General features: G+C 43.1%; 1 protein-coding gene across 1 annotated transcript; it reads right to left on the minus strand.

Annotated features, from left to right (window-relative positions):
- Nucleotides 1-880: 880 nt before the first annotated feature.
- Nucleotides 881-2,506, minus strand: LOC133440742 (uncharacterized). The gene is made up of 5 exons (XM_061718058.1): nt 2,396-2,506; nt 2,197-2,261; nt 1,849-2,102; nt 1,468-1,713; nt 881-1,223 (listed from the first exon to the last, which is right to left on the minus strand). The coding sequence occupies exons 1-5, from the start codon at nt 2,493-2,495 to the stop codon at nt 881-883; spliced, it is 1,008 nt and encodes a 335-aa protein (XP_061574042.1). The 5' UTR covers nt 2,496-2,506.
- Nucleotides 2,507-17,667: the final 15,161 nt, after the last annotated feature.

The following is a 17,667-nucleotide window of genomic DNA, read 5'->3' on the forward strand; positions in this document are numbered from 1 at the left end:
ATCCACCAAATTTCTAGGTGTCTTTGTGGATGAGAATTTGTCCTGGAAAGAGCATATACATTCTGTAACTAACAAAATCTCTAGATCCCTTGGTATCATCAGAAGAATCAGAGGTTTGGTCCATCAGGCTTGTCTCGTTACTCTGTATTACAGTTTAATTTATCCTTATCTCATTTATGGCAACATTGTTTGGGCAAGCACATATTCATCAAATCTACACAAATTACTCATTACTCAAAAGAAATTTGTAAGAATAGCTACTTCTGCCTCCTATTTGGCCCCATCTGCCCCTTTGTTTAAAAAATTAAATTTATTATCCATCTATGATATTAACGTACTTCAATCATGTGCTTTCATTTACAAATGCACTTATCTTGCAAATAGGCTTCCAAGTACTTTCAAAGATTTTTTTAAGACCAATTCGCAAATTCATAACTATAATACCAGACAATTTGAGGATCTCCATTCTTCATTCAGTCGTACCAATAGCACTCAGTTCTCCATCAAAGACAGAGGTTCCTCACTCTGGAACTCTCATATACTTATCGCAAAATCTTCACTGTCTATTAATAGTTTTAAACAGAGATTGAAGACCAGCCTTATTGACCAAGCGTCTAGAAGTGCTTCCACTTAATGTGGACTCACTTCTGCACGTGCACACCGAGAAATTGTCTGTTTATATCCATCTTTTTTGAATGCTGTTTTTTTTTTTGTTTGTTTTTTTTGTTCTTGCTATTATTTCAATACAATCTATTTTTCCTGGTGAGAACTTTGAATAAGCCCATTTAGGGCTTCCTTTCTCACCTGCACATATTTTCATGTTTTTTTTATGTTCATTTAAACTTTTGTACCGTTTTTTTATGTTGTGCAAATAAACAAATCAAATCAAATCAAAGCGTCCAGGTGCAGCCGTCACCTGTGAGGATGCAGCCCCTGACGGGACAACGTAGCCAGGTGGCAGTTGTGACAGGAAGTGCAGCTGTGGATGGGGCTGTGGAGTTGGGAAGATGGCTTGGGGTTGTGGCCTCCCTTTCAGATGTGCTTCCCCAGCAGTATTTAGTGGCAAGATGAATTGATGAGGCGGAAGTAAACTGGCTGAAAACAGGGAAGGATCTTTCTGTACCGCTGGACATAGTTTTTCTGGGGCAGCCATGGGTGGATCTGGAGCTGGGACGCCCCGGAGCAGAATTTTTTGTTCCCGTCCCCTGCTGCGCCTGCTGTACCTGTGTAAAATAAATATATAAGAAGATTAGTACTTTCTTTTCAAGGCTTTAATTACCTCGGAAATGCAGCTAAATGTGAGGTAAAGTGAAATCTCTGTAAAGCTGTCAGCAGCAATACAGGTGAAAGATAACACTTGATTGTTTTCATTGTAAATCCATTTTTTTGGTGCAAAGTTGTACAGATTCTGTCATTGTTCAAATCCTTCTGTACTGAACTGTATATGAAGTATGCTGAGGTACTCACCATTGTGTGAGTGTGGCAGCGTTTACTTCGGGGAGCTGGATGGTGGTCTCACTCATCACTCTACTGTTTGTTATTACACACTCCCGGATGTGTTTGTATAAACGAGCCATCATTGTGAACCGGGACACCTTTTTACCATCACAGTGCACAGCATTTGGGTAGAGGGCACAGAGTCTCAGGAAGACGGCCTCCACCACCCTGTTACAGTCAGGCCACTGAGCTGGACTGTGGGCCCCGATGAAAGATCTGAAAAATAGAATCCCATATACACTATTAAAACACAACTGTTTTCAGTGTTATTATTTTGTAATTAGATATTTTGAATTGTGAATATATATTTTTTAAACAGTCAAGACCTTGTTCTTGCTTAGATTTATCTACCTTTTGGTGCTCTCTACACCTGGTGCCACAATCTTTTTGGTTGCCCGGAATCGACCCTGTTCCAGGTTGGTTCGGTGACGTATTGGGTAAATGGTTTTCCTTTTGTCGTACTCCCCCAGCATTTGCCACAGGGTGATGACCTGGTTGGCCTCTTCTCCACTCAAGGCAAGACGGTGGTGTCTGAGGCCAACCAAAAACTCTGCCAAGTCTTGTACTGCTCCATACCCTTCGATGTTGTCAGGCCCAACTGAATCCTAAAACAGAAAAAAAAAAACCACAAAAATACAATAAGCTCTATGTAAAGCAGCAACGTATAATTTTAATACCTATTTTCAAATTCCTTCTTACATCATGTGAGGAGGAGGCTTCAGAAGCTTGAGCAGCAGCTCCTGACGAAGGTTGCTGTGTTGGGGCTACATAGAAGAACAAGGTTATTTCTTAAAATGTATATGTGTTCCTGGCTAATTTTACTTCTACCCATTTGTGTATTAAGAGTTGGTGTATTTACATATACTAAAAGTTCTATTAATACTTCAGTAAAACTCACAGCATTGAGTAGCAGGAAGAATTGCTGGCCTGGATTTAGCCATCAGTAGGCTGTCCAAAGGAGAAGCCGTAGCTGAAGGAGGGACTGCTGGCAGAGACATGGAGCTGGTTGATGGAGCTGAAGGAGGAACTGCTGGCAGACATGTGGAGCTGATAGATGGAGGAGCTGAAAGTGGTGGAATAGGAGCAGCTGCAGACGATTGTGAGACGGCAGGTCTTCGCACTGTCTCCAAGGATGGAATGGTCATGTTTACAAACTCCTCAGTCTCAATGAAACTCTCATCCACCTGGACCACATTATTCTCTGACTGCTCAATGGCCACGTTGTAATCCTGCAGCACTTTACCAGTTTGCTTGTAGAGATACTCCACTCCAATAAGCTCATCTAAAAACATATAAAGAAAATAAAACAATGTGACCACGTCAAAGTTACAGGCAAGCCTTGAAGTTAGAATGCAGGGGAACTGCACCCTGTGGCCGATGTCAAACTTCTCACCCGTGTGCGTGGTTATGTGGCGGTTAAGATGTGATGATTTAGTAAAGGTTTTCCCGCACGTGTTGCACAGGGACGGGCTTTCGCCGGTGTGGGTCCTTGAGTGAACCACCAGGGTGGAACGTAGCCTGTAACTCTTTCCACATGTTTTGCAAATGTAGGGCTTCTCGCCCGTGTGGATCCTTGACTGAATCACCAGTTTGGAACGTTCTCTGTAACTTTTTCCACATGTTTTGAAGATGTAGGGCTTCTCGCCCATGTGCCTGATTATGTGGCTTTTAAGAGCTGATGATTTAGTAAAGGGTTTGTTGAAGGTGTTGCACAGGTACGGCCTTTCGCCAGTGTGGATCTTCATGTGATCTATTAAAATACTACTTTTACTGAACTCTTTCCTGCAGGTGCTGCAAGAAAACGCCTTCTTCCCCGTGTGGGTCCTGGTCAGCTTTGATTTACAGTTACTGTCTGATGGGACAGCAGCATCTTCGTGGTCACCGTGTCGTCTCATTGGCTCCGGATCTGCAGTTTTACTGGAGTCTGAGCGTAAACTTTCGGTTCCTTCCTCATCTTTGTTTTGAGCTTCAGGAGAAGTTTGCAACAGCAGCTGGCCACAGTTTGGTCCTGGTTCACCATTTTCAACTTTCACATCAGCAACATTGACCAATGAAACATCCACCTCTACGTCCTCGTGCTTCATCTCCTGACCGCTGGAGTCTTCCTCCAGTTCTGTAGTCTGTGGATGCCCTGGTTCCTCCTGGTTCGGGCTGCAGCTCCTCTCCAGGTTATCCAGGTGCTGGTCACTGAAAACCCCGTCCTCCTCCACCTTACAAACATTTTCTTGTGGGAGTTCTGGAATTACAAAAAGGGACAAAAAGATAGGATTTTAACAAGTCAAAAGTGCTTCCCAGTGTTGATTGTTTGGTTGTATTTGTGAGGTTTAAAGTTTGTCCTGAATCTTCGGTCTTCACCTTCATCTATGTAGTATATTTGAAAACAAGTGCGTGTGTTTTGCGGCGCGCGTGTGTGCAGCTCCGTGTCTGTAGACTGCGCCTTTTTGGTCGGTGCGCCGTATGTGTGTTTTAGATCTAAAAATGAGATACAAAAATGAGGCTGCGCCTTTTCACACGGTGCGCCGAATGGTCGTGAAAATACGGTAGTATATTTGAAAACAAGTACATTACTCTGTGTGACCATTAGGCGGCACTGTGACTGTACTCTTGTGTTACTGCGTTGGTATCGAGACAGTTGAAAAATAAAGTTGTTGTTCTAGAAATGGCTTCTTCCGCGTCATAAATAACGATCTAACTACAAGTCCTGGATATGAACTCCTATATGAGCATCCTCCAACCATCACGTTTTTTGCCAGTGTCATCTCACATCTTACACTGTGACCTGCATCTTTTCTACAAAATAAACGATTAAGTCTAAAGCATGAAATTTGAACGGTAAAGTCGCATTTTAGTAACAGTAACTTAGTAACATGCCTCCCAATTTATTAAAAATGACTCTGGGGATATGATACCAAAAGCTCTTATTGTGTAGAAAACATTTCAACCAGTTCCTTTTTTAGGTTTCCATTAATTAAATCTAAATCTATAGCTTGCAGGCCTCCATCTTTGAATTCTTTGGTCAGTTCAGTTTTCCTAAAGTAATTCATTTTCTTTCTCCAGATTTAATCAAAGTTAACCTGATTAATCTTTTTGATTACGTTATTGGGAATAGACAACGAGTTTGCTGGATAAATACATCTGGAGAGACTTTGCATTTTGGTTAAGAAGATACGACCTAATAAACTGATGTCTCTTAATAACCAGGAGTTAAGTTTGTTTTAGCATTCATTAATTACCCTCCACACATTTTTATTTTCACGTTCTGCTGAATCTTTAGAGAATGAAATGCCAAGATATTTGACAACAGATTTTATAGTAATAGGCATGTTTTACATAGTATTTATATAGACTATATTTATATGGATATTGTGTAGATATAATAATAGCAATAATGTAAATTCATAGAGTTATAAAGGGGTAAGAACTAGGAAAAAGTGTAGACTTCTTCTTACTCCTTTTTTCCAACATATGTGAATATGAAGATGTTAATGTTTATTTTTTACATGTTCGAAATAAACATTCATTCATTCTTTCATTGATAAAGTGTGAAATATCAGTCTGGTCCAGAGTCTGAATGGAGCATGAAAGGCAGCACCAAGTAAACAGAACAACAAGTTAGTTCGGGATGTTTCCGAATCCCACATCAGCAGCTGCTTGAGCTGGGGAGTTTCCCATTTAGTTGGTTTGCTTCATCACCACGGCTTTTAACTGGAAACAAAGGGATCTTGTAGGAGTCATACTCATGTGTTCATTCATTCAACTTTCCAGGGTTACGTACCGACTCTGTGGAGTCTGATTTCAGGTTTCCAGGCGAGGTCCAACAGTCTGCGCTGACGGTCGAGCTCTTCTTCATACTCCAAGATGCTTTTTTCAAACACTGACAATATTTCTACAGCAGCTGCTGTTAGTCGCTGACCGATTTCTCTCTCAGATGATTCACCTTAGACATTGTTGAAGAGGAAAAAGAAAGGAAACAACAGAACCGTCCTCTCCTTCTTCTTCTCTAGGTTTAATGGCGGATCACAACCAACGTTATTAGGTTCTACCGCCACCTGCTGTACCGGAGTGTGTAACATCAGGATCATTATTACACCAGGTTACAGTCTAACTTAAAGGGGGGAAAAAAGGAAATACCTAAATAAAATAAGATAACCACATTTAAATCGTATTATCTATCCCTGCATCTTTAAGAAAGACAAGGATTTCCTTATAACAATCCCTCATCACCTCACTCCTCCCTAATAACCTACTAAACTCCATTCCCGTCCCAGCTCGTACATCCTGTCTCTTAAAGCGTTCCTTTCTACCTCATACTTGCCACATTTAACAATCACATGCTCTACATTCTCTGTGACATCACACTCATCACATTTATCACACACGGACTTTGACATTAAATACAGAGTTTAAACTAGTATGACCTAATCTTAATCTAGAAATGATGACTTCCTCTCTCCTACACTTTCCTTTGAAAACCTTCACGTTAATTGACTTCTGTATGTTATAAAAATGTCTCCCTTTTACACCGTTGTCCCACACCTTCTGCCATGAATCCCTCACTGCCTTTCTAATTCATGATTTTGCTTCACCTTTACCAAAAGGAATTTCCATAATTACCTCACTAGTCAATTTCAATGCTCTTTTAGCAATATTGTCTGCTTTCTCATTGCCATCAACACCCATGTGGGCAGGAACCCAACAAAACTGCACAGTAATTCCAGTTCTGCATAACCTCCACAATACCATTAATATTTCCAACACTAGATCTTCTCTTATTGTTTTATTTGAAGTCAAACTCTGAAGGGCTGCAGTGGAGTCTGAACAAATGACATAGTTCCTTCTCGCAGTTACAGTAAGTATTTCATTTACCAACGAAAGTAATTAGAACAAAATGCATACAACATTCTTTTCATCACTGGTTTACTACGACTTCTGTCATTTAGCAGACGCTTTTATCCAAAGTGATTTACATCTGAGAAAACAACACAAGCAAGAAGGTTTAGAAAGAGTTTTATTTTTTCCGACACAATGAGAGCTGACGCAATTTATATGATAAGCTTCTGATTGTTAATATCAATATATAAAATAAAAATATTTTTTAATTCATGTGTTCTTTATTATTTGTTATAAAACATTTATGTTGTTAAGAAACTTTTATAGCAATGGGGTTCAAAATAATACACATGGTAAGTCTTTGAGACATCCAAATATTTAAATATCAAACTGATCAAACTATCAAACTGATTTTGGTGTGAAATATATAGATATACAAGACACATTTAAAGCTGCAGTTTCCAACTTTTAACCACTAGAGGGAATAAAGATCCCAAACTAACCCCCAAACTCAGAATGACGGTTCATTCATGCATGAATCACCCACAGGTTTTCTGCAGGGGTTTGAAGCCTCTTTTTCCTCGTATTGTGGCAGGTTGGAATTATATAAAGCAAGAAGTTTAATGTGTAATTAGTTGCGTGGCCTTTTGATTGGCATTAATTTGTCCAACCTGTAAATAAATACTTTTTATAAGATCTTAGAAAATGTTGGGGGTCCCACATCACCCGCGTTCCCTCACCGGCCTGGGCCTGGGACGGGTGGGTCGGGTTACCCGGGCCTGGCGGGGCCCGCCGTGCAGCCTGGGGTGCCTTCTGGCGGTGCTGGATCCCCCCGGGGAGGGGGAAACGGTGCGTGATTGTATGTCTGTGTCGGTGAGAATGCGGTATGGAAGGGTCCTGCCATGGAGGATTTGAGCCTCCATTGGCAGGACATCAAAAACTTAATAATTTATCAATATTATTTTATACAAAGATGGTTATTATTATTATTATTATTAGTATTATTATTAGTATTATTATTATTATTATGTATAGTATATTATATTATTATTAGTATAGGTATCGGATAGGTGAATGGATGAATGAATGGGATGCCTGGGTCTGGGGCCCTCCGTTGTCGGGCCTGCGCGGGTGTCGCCTTGTTGGGGGGTTCCCTCTCTCCGGGCCCGTCTCCGGTCCCCCCCGCTGCCTCTACGGCGGGGCGCCCCTCTGGTCTTGGAGGGCCACTTTCGTGGGGGACGGGTGCGCCTGCCCGCGTCGGCGGCCGGGGCGGCTCTGTCTCTCCGGGCGGGCTGGCCCCCTGCCGGGTGGGGGTCGTTGGCCTGAAGGGTGAGGGCCTCCTGGCCGCGTGTCCGGCCCGGACCGGGTGGCCGGGGATTGCCTGGGTCGCGGTCCGCCGCCGCGGGATCCCTGGCTGCTTCTTTCCGCGCCGTGGGGGCCCCGCCCGCGGGCCCCCTCGGCCGCCGCCGGGTGGGGGGGGGGGCCTCGCAGGCGGTGGGTTGCCTCCCTCCTACTTCTCCCCTCTGTGGGGTTGCCGGTGGCCTGGGTTCCGGGCTCTTCCTTGTCGGCCTCTGGTCTCGCGGGTGGCGGGGTTGCTCCCCCCCCTCCCCCACTATAGATACACTTCAGGTGGAGCTTTGTTTGGTTTATTACACACACACACACACACACACACACACACACACACACACACACACACACACACACACACACACACACATATAGTCACTTAGTCACATGCATACACACACACACACACACACACACACACACACACACACACACACACACACACACACACACACACACACACACACACACACACACACACACACACACACATGCATGATCATATACATACACACACACACACATAGACATACACACTGGCTTGTTCACCTGCATGCTGGCTCTCTAGTTTTTGGGTTTAGGTAGCGGTAGCGATAGCTTAGCTCAGACTGCGATCAGATCTCAAGATTTAGGTCGATTGCTGTTCGTGTTTTGGATGGCTCCGTGCCGGTTTCGTGCTTTGTTTGTGGTTTTTTTTGTTGCAGATTTCCAGTGCTTGACGTGTGTCTCCGTGTGTTCCTGCTTCCTGGATTGGCAGTGGATGTCGTCACCCCCTCCCCCCCCCAAAAAAAAAAAAAAAAACACTGGGTTTGTATGTGTATATTTATGTATGTGTACGCATATGTGTGCGTATATATATGTATATATTACATATAGTAATAATGCACATATATACACTTTTGGTTTCTACCGTCATGGTATCAATCAATAATATGTGTGCAGACAAGGTAAAAAAAAAAAAAAAAAAAAAAAAAAAGAAAATGTTGGGAGTAAAGAATCAGGCCTGTAATTAGTGAATTGGTGTCTGTCTCCAGTTCTGTACAGTGGGATGACTTTTGCAGTTTTCATTTGTTTTTGGAAATGTCCCAGTTCTGAGCGACTGATTACAGCTGTATGTCAGTTAACAATCCATCAATAACCTTTTTGACTATTGTCATATCACCACAGTCAGTTGACACCTTGTTTTTACATTTACTTACAATATCTATGATTTCTCTCTCCTCCACAGCTGTGAGAAACATTGAATCTGGATTTCTACTTATTAATGTTTCCTTCCATCCATCAGCTGATCCAGGATCACACATTTTTCTGCCAGCTTTGGTCCAACACTCACAAAATACCTGTTAAAATGATTAACCACCTCATTCATATCATTAATGACTTCATCGTTATTGGTTAAATATTGTGGATAATTAGTCTGTCTTGAACTTTTCCTAATGGCATCATTCAATATATTCCAAATATCTTTTACGTTATTTTTAGTCCTTATTCATGAAGGAATTCATGTCCCTCTCCATGAAGGCAAGTGGTCTCGGCCCTGAAACAGCAAAGTCCTCCCTCCATTATCATGTTATTATTTTTATTATTATTGTAATCATTATTACAAAAGTGCATCTCCACTCGTTGAGTTTGCACTTTGAAAGAGATGGAAAATTGACTGGTACCAAAAGCCAGGCTTGTTGCACAAGGTTTTGAGGAAGTGCAAGTTTCTGCTACAGAAGGAATCTCCAACCTGTGATTCAGTCTCTGAGGCTCCTTGTGGCAGGAAGTTATCAAAAACAATGGACACTGCATTTGATGGACATAAAATCTGCCTTCTTTAATGGACTAGAAATGTGGAGAAACATTTTCATTAAACCTTCTCCAGAGACCAACAGAGCAGATCATCTTTTTTCAACCCACATCAACTCCATGGTTCCTGACACAGTGGATTCCTATCAGTTTTCCTACCGTGCCAACAGATCAGTGGATGAAGCGATGGCTTCGGCTTCACTTCACCTTCCAACACCTGGACAGGATGAACACCTATGCACGGCTTCTGTCCCTGGATGTGTCATTTGATGAAGCCAAGACCAGTGAAATAATAAACTGGATCAAAATGACGTGATTGAGGAAGTTGAAGATAAAGGACAAAAGTGCATCTCCACTTTTTTAAACTTCATTTGATGACATTTCTCTTTCGACATTGTTTTCTGAGCTAAATGCTGGTTGTACTGATCACGCTGTATCAATAATCTGCGTCACTGACAACTTTCCTCTTGTTGATGCACTAAAGTCTTTTTTTATTTGTGTTTTTATGATTATTATTACGATGGATTGTTCACTCTTGGGTTTATGTTGAGCTTTTATAACTCACCACCAGGGGGCACCGCTGCTCTTTCTACATATGGATAGTGTAATATTCCAGAATTATAAACAATAAAATGATTCATCCATCTAAAATGAAAACTTAATTACCTTTGTCATAATTATTTCTGACTAAATATGAGTTGAGGTAAAAAGACATTTACTCCTAAACGGATGTCTGATATAAAAGGGTTAAATCCAAAGTCTGTCCTCTTCCTGGAATCTGATCCCGATGACCCCGACGTAGATGGAGAGAGTTTAACAACATGGAGCTGCAGATTGACTTTACAAAGAATGTGAGTGAAGAAGAAACAGATGGGAAAAAGGACGTGTGAGAGGCTTTGTAGATGAACGAAATAAACTGTCACATTTAAAGAAACTTCAGCACATACTAACAGCTCTTTATTTGCACCGTGGAGACGGCAAGTTACCAACAGCAACAAATAATACGATTTTAAGAAGGAACAGGGATTCAAACAAACTCAATGCAGAACTTTAAAAAAAAGTACACAACCACATCGTTCCCTCTGCGTCAAGTTGACGGAGAAGCATAAATCCGGGTTGAACCTGCAACCCTTGTGGGGAGGGGATTAGGCTCATCAGCCACAGGAGGTGGTGGTTGGACTTCTGCGGGTTCTTCTTCTGTGGGCCAGACAGGAGTGGACAGCTGCCCCCGGAGGACGACAACATGAGCTTCATTTGTCACCAGACTTCTCCTCCGGGTGATTTTTCATGTGATTCAGCAAATTACTTCTGCGGCTAAAACCTTTGTTGCACGTCTCGCACAAATATGGCTTCTCACCCGTGTGTGTGGTTATGTGCTGATTAAGAGTTGATGATTTAGTAAAGGTTTTGTTGCAGGTGTTGCACAGGTACGGCCTTTCGCCGGTGTGAGTCCTCGAATGAACAACCAGGTTGCAACGTTCTGTGTAGCTTTTTCCACATGTTTTGCAGATGTAGGGCTTCTCGCCCGTGTGTGTGGTTATGTGGCTTTTAAGAGCTGATAATTGAGTAAAGGGTTTTCCGCAGGTGTTGCACAGGTACGGCCTTTCGCCAGTGTGGATCTTCATGTGATCCATTAAATTACTACTTTTACTGAACTCTTTCCTGCAAGTGCTGCAAGAAAACGCCTTCTTCTCCACGTGGGTCCTGGTCAGCTTTGATTCACAGTTGCTGTCTGATGGGACAGCAGCATCTTCGTGGTCACTGTGTCGTCTCATTGGCTCCTGATCTGCAGTTTTACTGGAGTCTGAGCGTAAACTTTCAGCCCCTTCCTCATCTTTGTTTTGAGCTTCAGGAGAAGTGTGCAACAGCAGCTGGCCACAGTTTGGTCCTGGTTCACCATTTTCAACTTTCACATCAGCGACATTGACCAATGAGACTTCCACCTCTACGTCCTCGTGCTTCATCTCCTGACGACTGGAGTCTTCCTCCGGTTCTGTAGCCTGTGGATGCCCTGGTTCCTCCTGGTCCGGGCTGCAGCTCCTCTCCAGGTTATCCAGGTGCTGGTCACTGAAAACCCCATCCTCCTCCACCTTACAAACATTTTCTTGTGGGGGGTCTGGAATTACAAAAAGGGACAAAACGATTGGATTTTAACAAGTCAAAAGTGCTTCCCATTGTTAATTGTATTTGAGTTTGTTTGAGTTTGAGTTTGAGTTTATTCACAATACCAGAATAATAATTATAATAATACAATTGAATCAAACGGGTAGAGTGAATGGGTCCCCCAAGGAAGCTAGGAAAGCTTATAGGTGGGGGCCCATAGTTCATATAAGGGTGAGGGTACAGTCAATGGTATAAGCAGTTACCATCCGTAAAGAGATGGTGATGGACAAATGCATACAAGTACACAAAAAAAAACCACTTAACATACATACTTAACATTACATACACATACAATCACACACATACATCCCAGCAGTCCATGAAGAAGCATTTTAAATTATATATAGGTTAGTAAAAGATTATTTTTTAGTTGTTTTTTAAACTTGGAGATAGAACGCAACACCTTGAGGCCATCATCAATCCTGTTCCAAATCTGCGGCCCCCTGCAAACAACACTCATACTGGCGCGCACATGTCGGTGACATTTCCCTAATATGAGTGGTTTGATTCTTGTTTGGTACGTGTGCTGAGGACTGGAGATTGGCACAAGACTACTAAGTCTAGGGTTGAGCCTGTTGACAATTTGAAACATAAGACAAGCATTATGATAATTGTTTAACTCAGCCAGTCTTAGTAACTCAAAGCGGTGAAATAGAGGGTGGGTGGGGGAATTTATCTCTGACCAAGACAGGGCCCGTATGACTTTCTTTTGTGAGGTTTAAACTTTGTCCTGAATCTTCGGTCTTCCCCTTCATCTATGTACCGTATTTTCCCGACCATAAGGCGCACATAAAATTCTTTTTTCCTTTTATAAATGTGCTGCGCACGCAATGAAACGGTGCGCCGTATCCATTACCTGTATTACGGTAATGTAAGGCGGACGGCCACCATGAGAACGGTAAAGGGAGAAGGGGGCGTGTGAAGCACCTGTGAGTTGCGGACGTGAATGAGACCATCCTCAGACTGAAAGCAGTAGCGCTGGCGGAAGAAATTAAAATTGAACATTTTCATGGAGGTCTGTCTCGGTGCTTTCGCTTCATGAAATGGTGCCAGCGCCGGGGAAAGACGGGATCCGCGCGGGGGAAAGACGGGATCCGCGCGGGGGAAAGACGGGATCCGCGCGGGGGAAAGACGGGGTCCGCGCCGGGGAAAGACGGGGTCCGCGCCGGGGAAAGACGGGATCCGCGCCGGGGAAAGACGGGATCCGCGCCGGGGAAAGACGGGGTCCGCGCCGGGGAAAGACGGGGTCTGCGCCGGGGAAAGACGGGACTTTGAAGGGTTTGATTAATGTAAAAACTGAAATAAAATACAATCCAACTAAGTTTTGCTCCTGCTCTATTTTTAAATAAGCACACTTGTGTGCTTGTGTGTGTGTTCTGCAGCACCCGTGTGTGTTTTGCGGCACGCGTGTGTGTAGCTCCGTGTCTGTAGACTGCGCCTTTTGGGTCGGTGCGCCGTATGTGTGTTTTAAATCTAAAAATGAGACACAAAAATGAGGCTGCGCCTTTTTACACGGTGCGCCGAATGGTCGTGAAAATACGGTAGTATATTTGAAAACAAGTGCATTACTCTGTGTGACCATTAGGCGGCACTGTGACTGTACTCTTGTGTTACTGCGTTGGTATTGAGACAGTTGAAGAATAAAGTTGTTGTTCCAGAAATGGCTTCTTCCGCGTCATAACGATCTAACTACAAGTACAGCATATGAACACATATATGAGTATCCTTCAACCATCACGTTTTTTGCCAGTGTCATCTCACATCTCACACTGTGACCTGCATCTTTTCTACAAAATAAACGATTAAGTCTAAAGCATGACATTTGAACGGTAAAGTTGCATCTTAGTAACAGTTCAATGCCTCCCAGTTTATTAAAAATGACTCTGAACTGAAATGATCTGAATCATCTACTGTATATTTTTTTTTTTTTTAAAGATTTTTTTGGGCTCTAGTGGCCCTTTATTCAAGTGCAGATATGAAGGGGGTAGAGAGAGAGAACGGGGATGACACGCAGCAAAGGTGCGCAGGCCGGGATTCGAACCTGCGACTGCTGCAGGAGGACTGTAGCTTCAGTACATGAGCCACTGCTTAACCCACTGCGCCACCGAGTGGCCAAATCATCTACTGTATTAATGAATGTGTTTACACAGAACTTGATCATATTTATTATTCATTTTTGTTCTAGTATTGATAGACATATGTTAAATGATTTTGAATGATGTAATTTATTCTTGGTCTACAGGGGGCGCTTCTCTGCCAGAGCGACTCCTGACACGGCTCGTGTGTGTGCGGTTTTATGACGGGTTTATTTTTGTTTTTACGGTGTGTTTGATTGTTTTGTCCTTTATATCGGGATGTTAATAGCAACAGCACTTTATCTGGCCTGCCTTTGGACAACGATCGCAAGTCCATGGCACGTAAATGGACTTTGTTCACGGCCGGCGCAGCCTCTCACCACCAACCCAGGTACGCTCACCTATTCACGGAGCTACCTGTTGGAGCTGGGCCTTCAATCGGAGCCAGCAACTTCCCTCCTCTTAAACAACATACCTCGTGAATTACTTCGGGAGCACAAGAGGAAGCGGACACGAAGGAAACGAGGATCCAGAGGAGGGATACGAAACAGACTGAGGAGGAGAGGCAACCGGCTGCCGCTACCGGCCATAACGCTGTCAAATGTCCGATCACTCCGGAACAAGACGGAGGAGCTTTCAACACTCACAAAGTTTGACACGGATTACCGGCAAACCAGTCTCTTCTGTTTCACAGAGACATGGCTCTCTGAGGGCACAGACTTTGAACTGGACGGTTTTAACATCATCCGCTTTGACAGAGATGCAGCCAAAACACGGAAGTCGATTGGGGGCGGGCTCTGCATAGCTGTCAACAGCAAGTGGGCAACCAACTTTACAGTGAGAGAGACCATGAGCTCTAAACACTATGAACTGTTGACGGTGTCATTCAGACCGCACTATTTACCGCGGGAGTTTTCCCAAATCACCATCATCTTAGTTTACGTACCAGGGCCTGACTTCAATCTTTCTGCTGAGCACATAGCTGACAGCTACAACAGAGCTGTCAATAAAACTGGAGAGCAACCTGTGTTTCTGTTAGGGGATTTTAACAGATGTGACATCACCACACATCTCCCCAGCTTGGAGCAATATGTCACAACTCCCACCAGAATGCAGAACACACTGGACTTGTGTTATGGTAACATCCCTAATGCATATATCTCAAAGCCACGCCCACCACTCGGCCGTTCAGATCATAACGTCATCCTGCTACTGCCCAAATACAGGTCACAACTAAAAACCGGAGAACCCCTAACAAAAACCATCAGAGTCTGGAATAACGAAGCAACTGAAACACTGAAGGGCTGCTTCGACCTCACAGACTGGGATTTATTTTTTAATGATTGTGGTGGTGATCTCCATGCGCTGACAGACACACTGACCTCATATATTTTATTCTGTGAGGAGACTGTCACTCCCACCAGACAAATAACCATTCACCCAAACAATAAAAAATGGATTACAAAGGACATGAAACACTGTCTATCTCTAAAGAAGAAGGCCTTCCTACAAGGAGACAAGCTTAGGGTGAGGGAACTGGAAAAGGAGTTCAGGAGGAAGGCCAAGCTGGCCAAGATCAACTTCAAGGACAAAGTGGAGAAGAACTAACATCTGGAAATGCAAGGGAAGCATGGCAGGGATTAAACACCATGATGGGCCGACCCACCAAACCTGCAGTGGTCAACTGCTCAGACCCAATCTCCTTTGCAGAACATCTCAACAGCTTCTTCACCCGGTTCAACAACAACAGCAGACCAAGACCTGGGCCTGTCCAACCCTGAGCTCTCCTTCAACCGTCGTCATAGACAAACAGCTGGTGACCTCCATCCTGCACAGAGTCAACCCACACAAAGCCCCAGGACCTGACAGGCTCGGAGGCAGGGTGCTCAAGGACTGCTCCACCCAGTTAGGTGGAGTTCTCACCAGGCTGTTCCAGCTCCTCCTGGATGCTGGCTGTACCCCCAACCAGTGGAAAGAGTCCACAGTAATCCCCATCCCCAAAAAAGCACACGCAAAGGACTTGAAGGACTACAGACCAGTGGTGCTGACCTCAGTGCTTTGCAAGTGCATGGAAAGAGTGGGTGACCAGCTGTCCGACATGTTGGCCGACAAACTGGACCCCTCCAGTTTGTGTACAGAGCAAGACGTGGTGTAGAGGATGCAAGTCTCACACTTTTAGACACCGTCACAAAGCACATGGACTCTACACACCCACACACCAGGATTTTATTCATGGACTTCTCCTCTGCTTTTAACACTGTACACACTAGCACCCTGCTGCACCGCCTGTCAGATCTTCAGGTGCACCCAACACTGCTTTTATGGATTTTTAACTTTTTACAGGACAGACCACAAGAAGTGCTTGTGAATGGTTTTAAATCGAGCAAACTGGTTTTAAACACAGGGCTTCCTCAAGGTTGTGTTTTATCTCCCATTCTCTTCTCTGCATATACCAACACCATCTCTTGTAGCAGAGAAGGAATGACACTTTTTAAATATGCAGACGACATGGCATTGGTTGCCCACATGACTGGTTCTGATGCCCTGACTCAGTACCAGCAGGCAGTCAGCGACCTGGTCCAAACCTTCACTGAGAACTCACTCCAGCTGAACATTGCCAAAACAAAGGAGCTGTGCTGTGGAGGCAGAAGCAAGGCAGCAATAACGCCATCTCTTTTCCAGCCACTCAGCATCCAGGGGCAGCTGGTAGAGCAGGTCCAGTCCTTCAGATACCTGGGGACTGAGATCCACACCTGTCTGTCCTTCACACAGCATACAGACTTTGTCTACAAGAAGGCACAACAGCGTCTCCACCTGCTGAGGAATCTAAGGACATTCAATATCAGCAAAGACATTTTAATTCTGGTTTACCGTTCACTCATTGAATCCATTCTTACATTCAACATCTCATCCTGGTACAACTTGCTCACCATCAAACACAAAACCAGACTCTCACGAATAATAAACCAGGCCAGCAAAATATGCAGATCACAACACACACCCCTGTCTGATCTCTACAACCGCTCAGTGATCAGGAAGGCCACTCTGATCACAGATGACCCCTCTCATCCCCTTCACCACTCATTTCAACTACTGCCATCAGGCAGAAGGTATAGAATTCCACTGGCCCGGAAAAACATTTACAAAAAGTCATTCATTCCATCTGACACAACCATTCTGAACACTATCAAATAGATTGTTGCACTTTTAACAGGCACTGTCATGTCTGTTTTAACTTATTTACTGTTTTTTAACGTATTTATTCTTTTTATATTGTAACGTGTCCTTATGGGAATGTGTGAATGTGGTTGTGAGCCCTGTCTAAGAGGAATTTCTGTCACCATTGGGACAGACAATAAAGTATTCTATTCTATTCTATTCTATTCTATTGACCATGTGACGGAGGGGAGAGGGTGTGCTGTTGTTTTTATTTTTATTTACTTATTTTATTCCTTTTTTAATTTATTTTTTCTTTTTCTTATTTTTTCTTTTTTCTCTTATTATTTATTTATTTTGGTTTAATTAATGTTATGAAAAGTAAAAAAAAAAAAGGGGGGAAAATATTGATAATTATATTGTTATTGTAAATCTTCTTTTTTATCTTTTTTTAATGCCCTCAATAAAGATATCTATACAAAAAAAAAATGACTCTGGGGATATGATACCAAAAGCTCTTATTGTGTAGAAAAGATTTCAACCAGTTCCTTTTTTAGGTTTCCATTAATAAAATCTAAATCTACAGCTTGCAGGCCTCCATCTTTGAATTCTTTGGTCAGTTCAGTTTTCCTAAAGTAATTCATTTTCTTTCTCCAGATATAATCAAAGTTAACCTGATTAATCTTTTTGATTACGTTATTGGGAATAGACAACGAGTTTGCTGGATAAATACATCTGGAGAGACTTTCCATTTTGGTTAAGAAGATACGACCTAATAAACTGATGTCTCTTAATAACCAGGAGT

Source organism: Cololabis saira, chromosome 3 (assembly GCF_033807715.1).
Source record: "Cololabis saira isolate AMF1-May2022 chromosome 3, fColSai1.1, whole genome shotgun sequence".
NCBI lineage: Eukaryota > Metazoa > Chordata > Actinopteri > Beloniformes > Belonidae > Cololabis > Cololabis saira.

What these genes read in the sequence shown, in the direction of transcription:
- LOC133440742 (XM_061718058.1), bottom strand. Translation starts at nt 2,495, where the DNA reads ATGTCTCTGCCAGCAGTCCCTCCTTCAGCTACGGCTTCTCCTTTGGAC. An exon ending in AAGCCTCCTCCTCACATGAT is followed by an intron (nt 2,103 to 2,196) that starts GTAAGAAGGAAT and finishes TTTCTGTTTTAG; the next exon opens with GATTCAGTTGGGCCTGACAA. An exon ending in GCTGCCACACTCACACAATG is followed by an intron (nt 1,224 to 1,467) that starts GTGAGTACCTCA and finishes TATTTTACACAG; the next exon opens with GTACAGCAGGCGCAGCAGGG.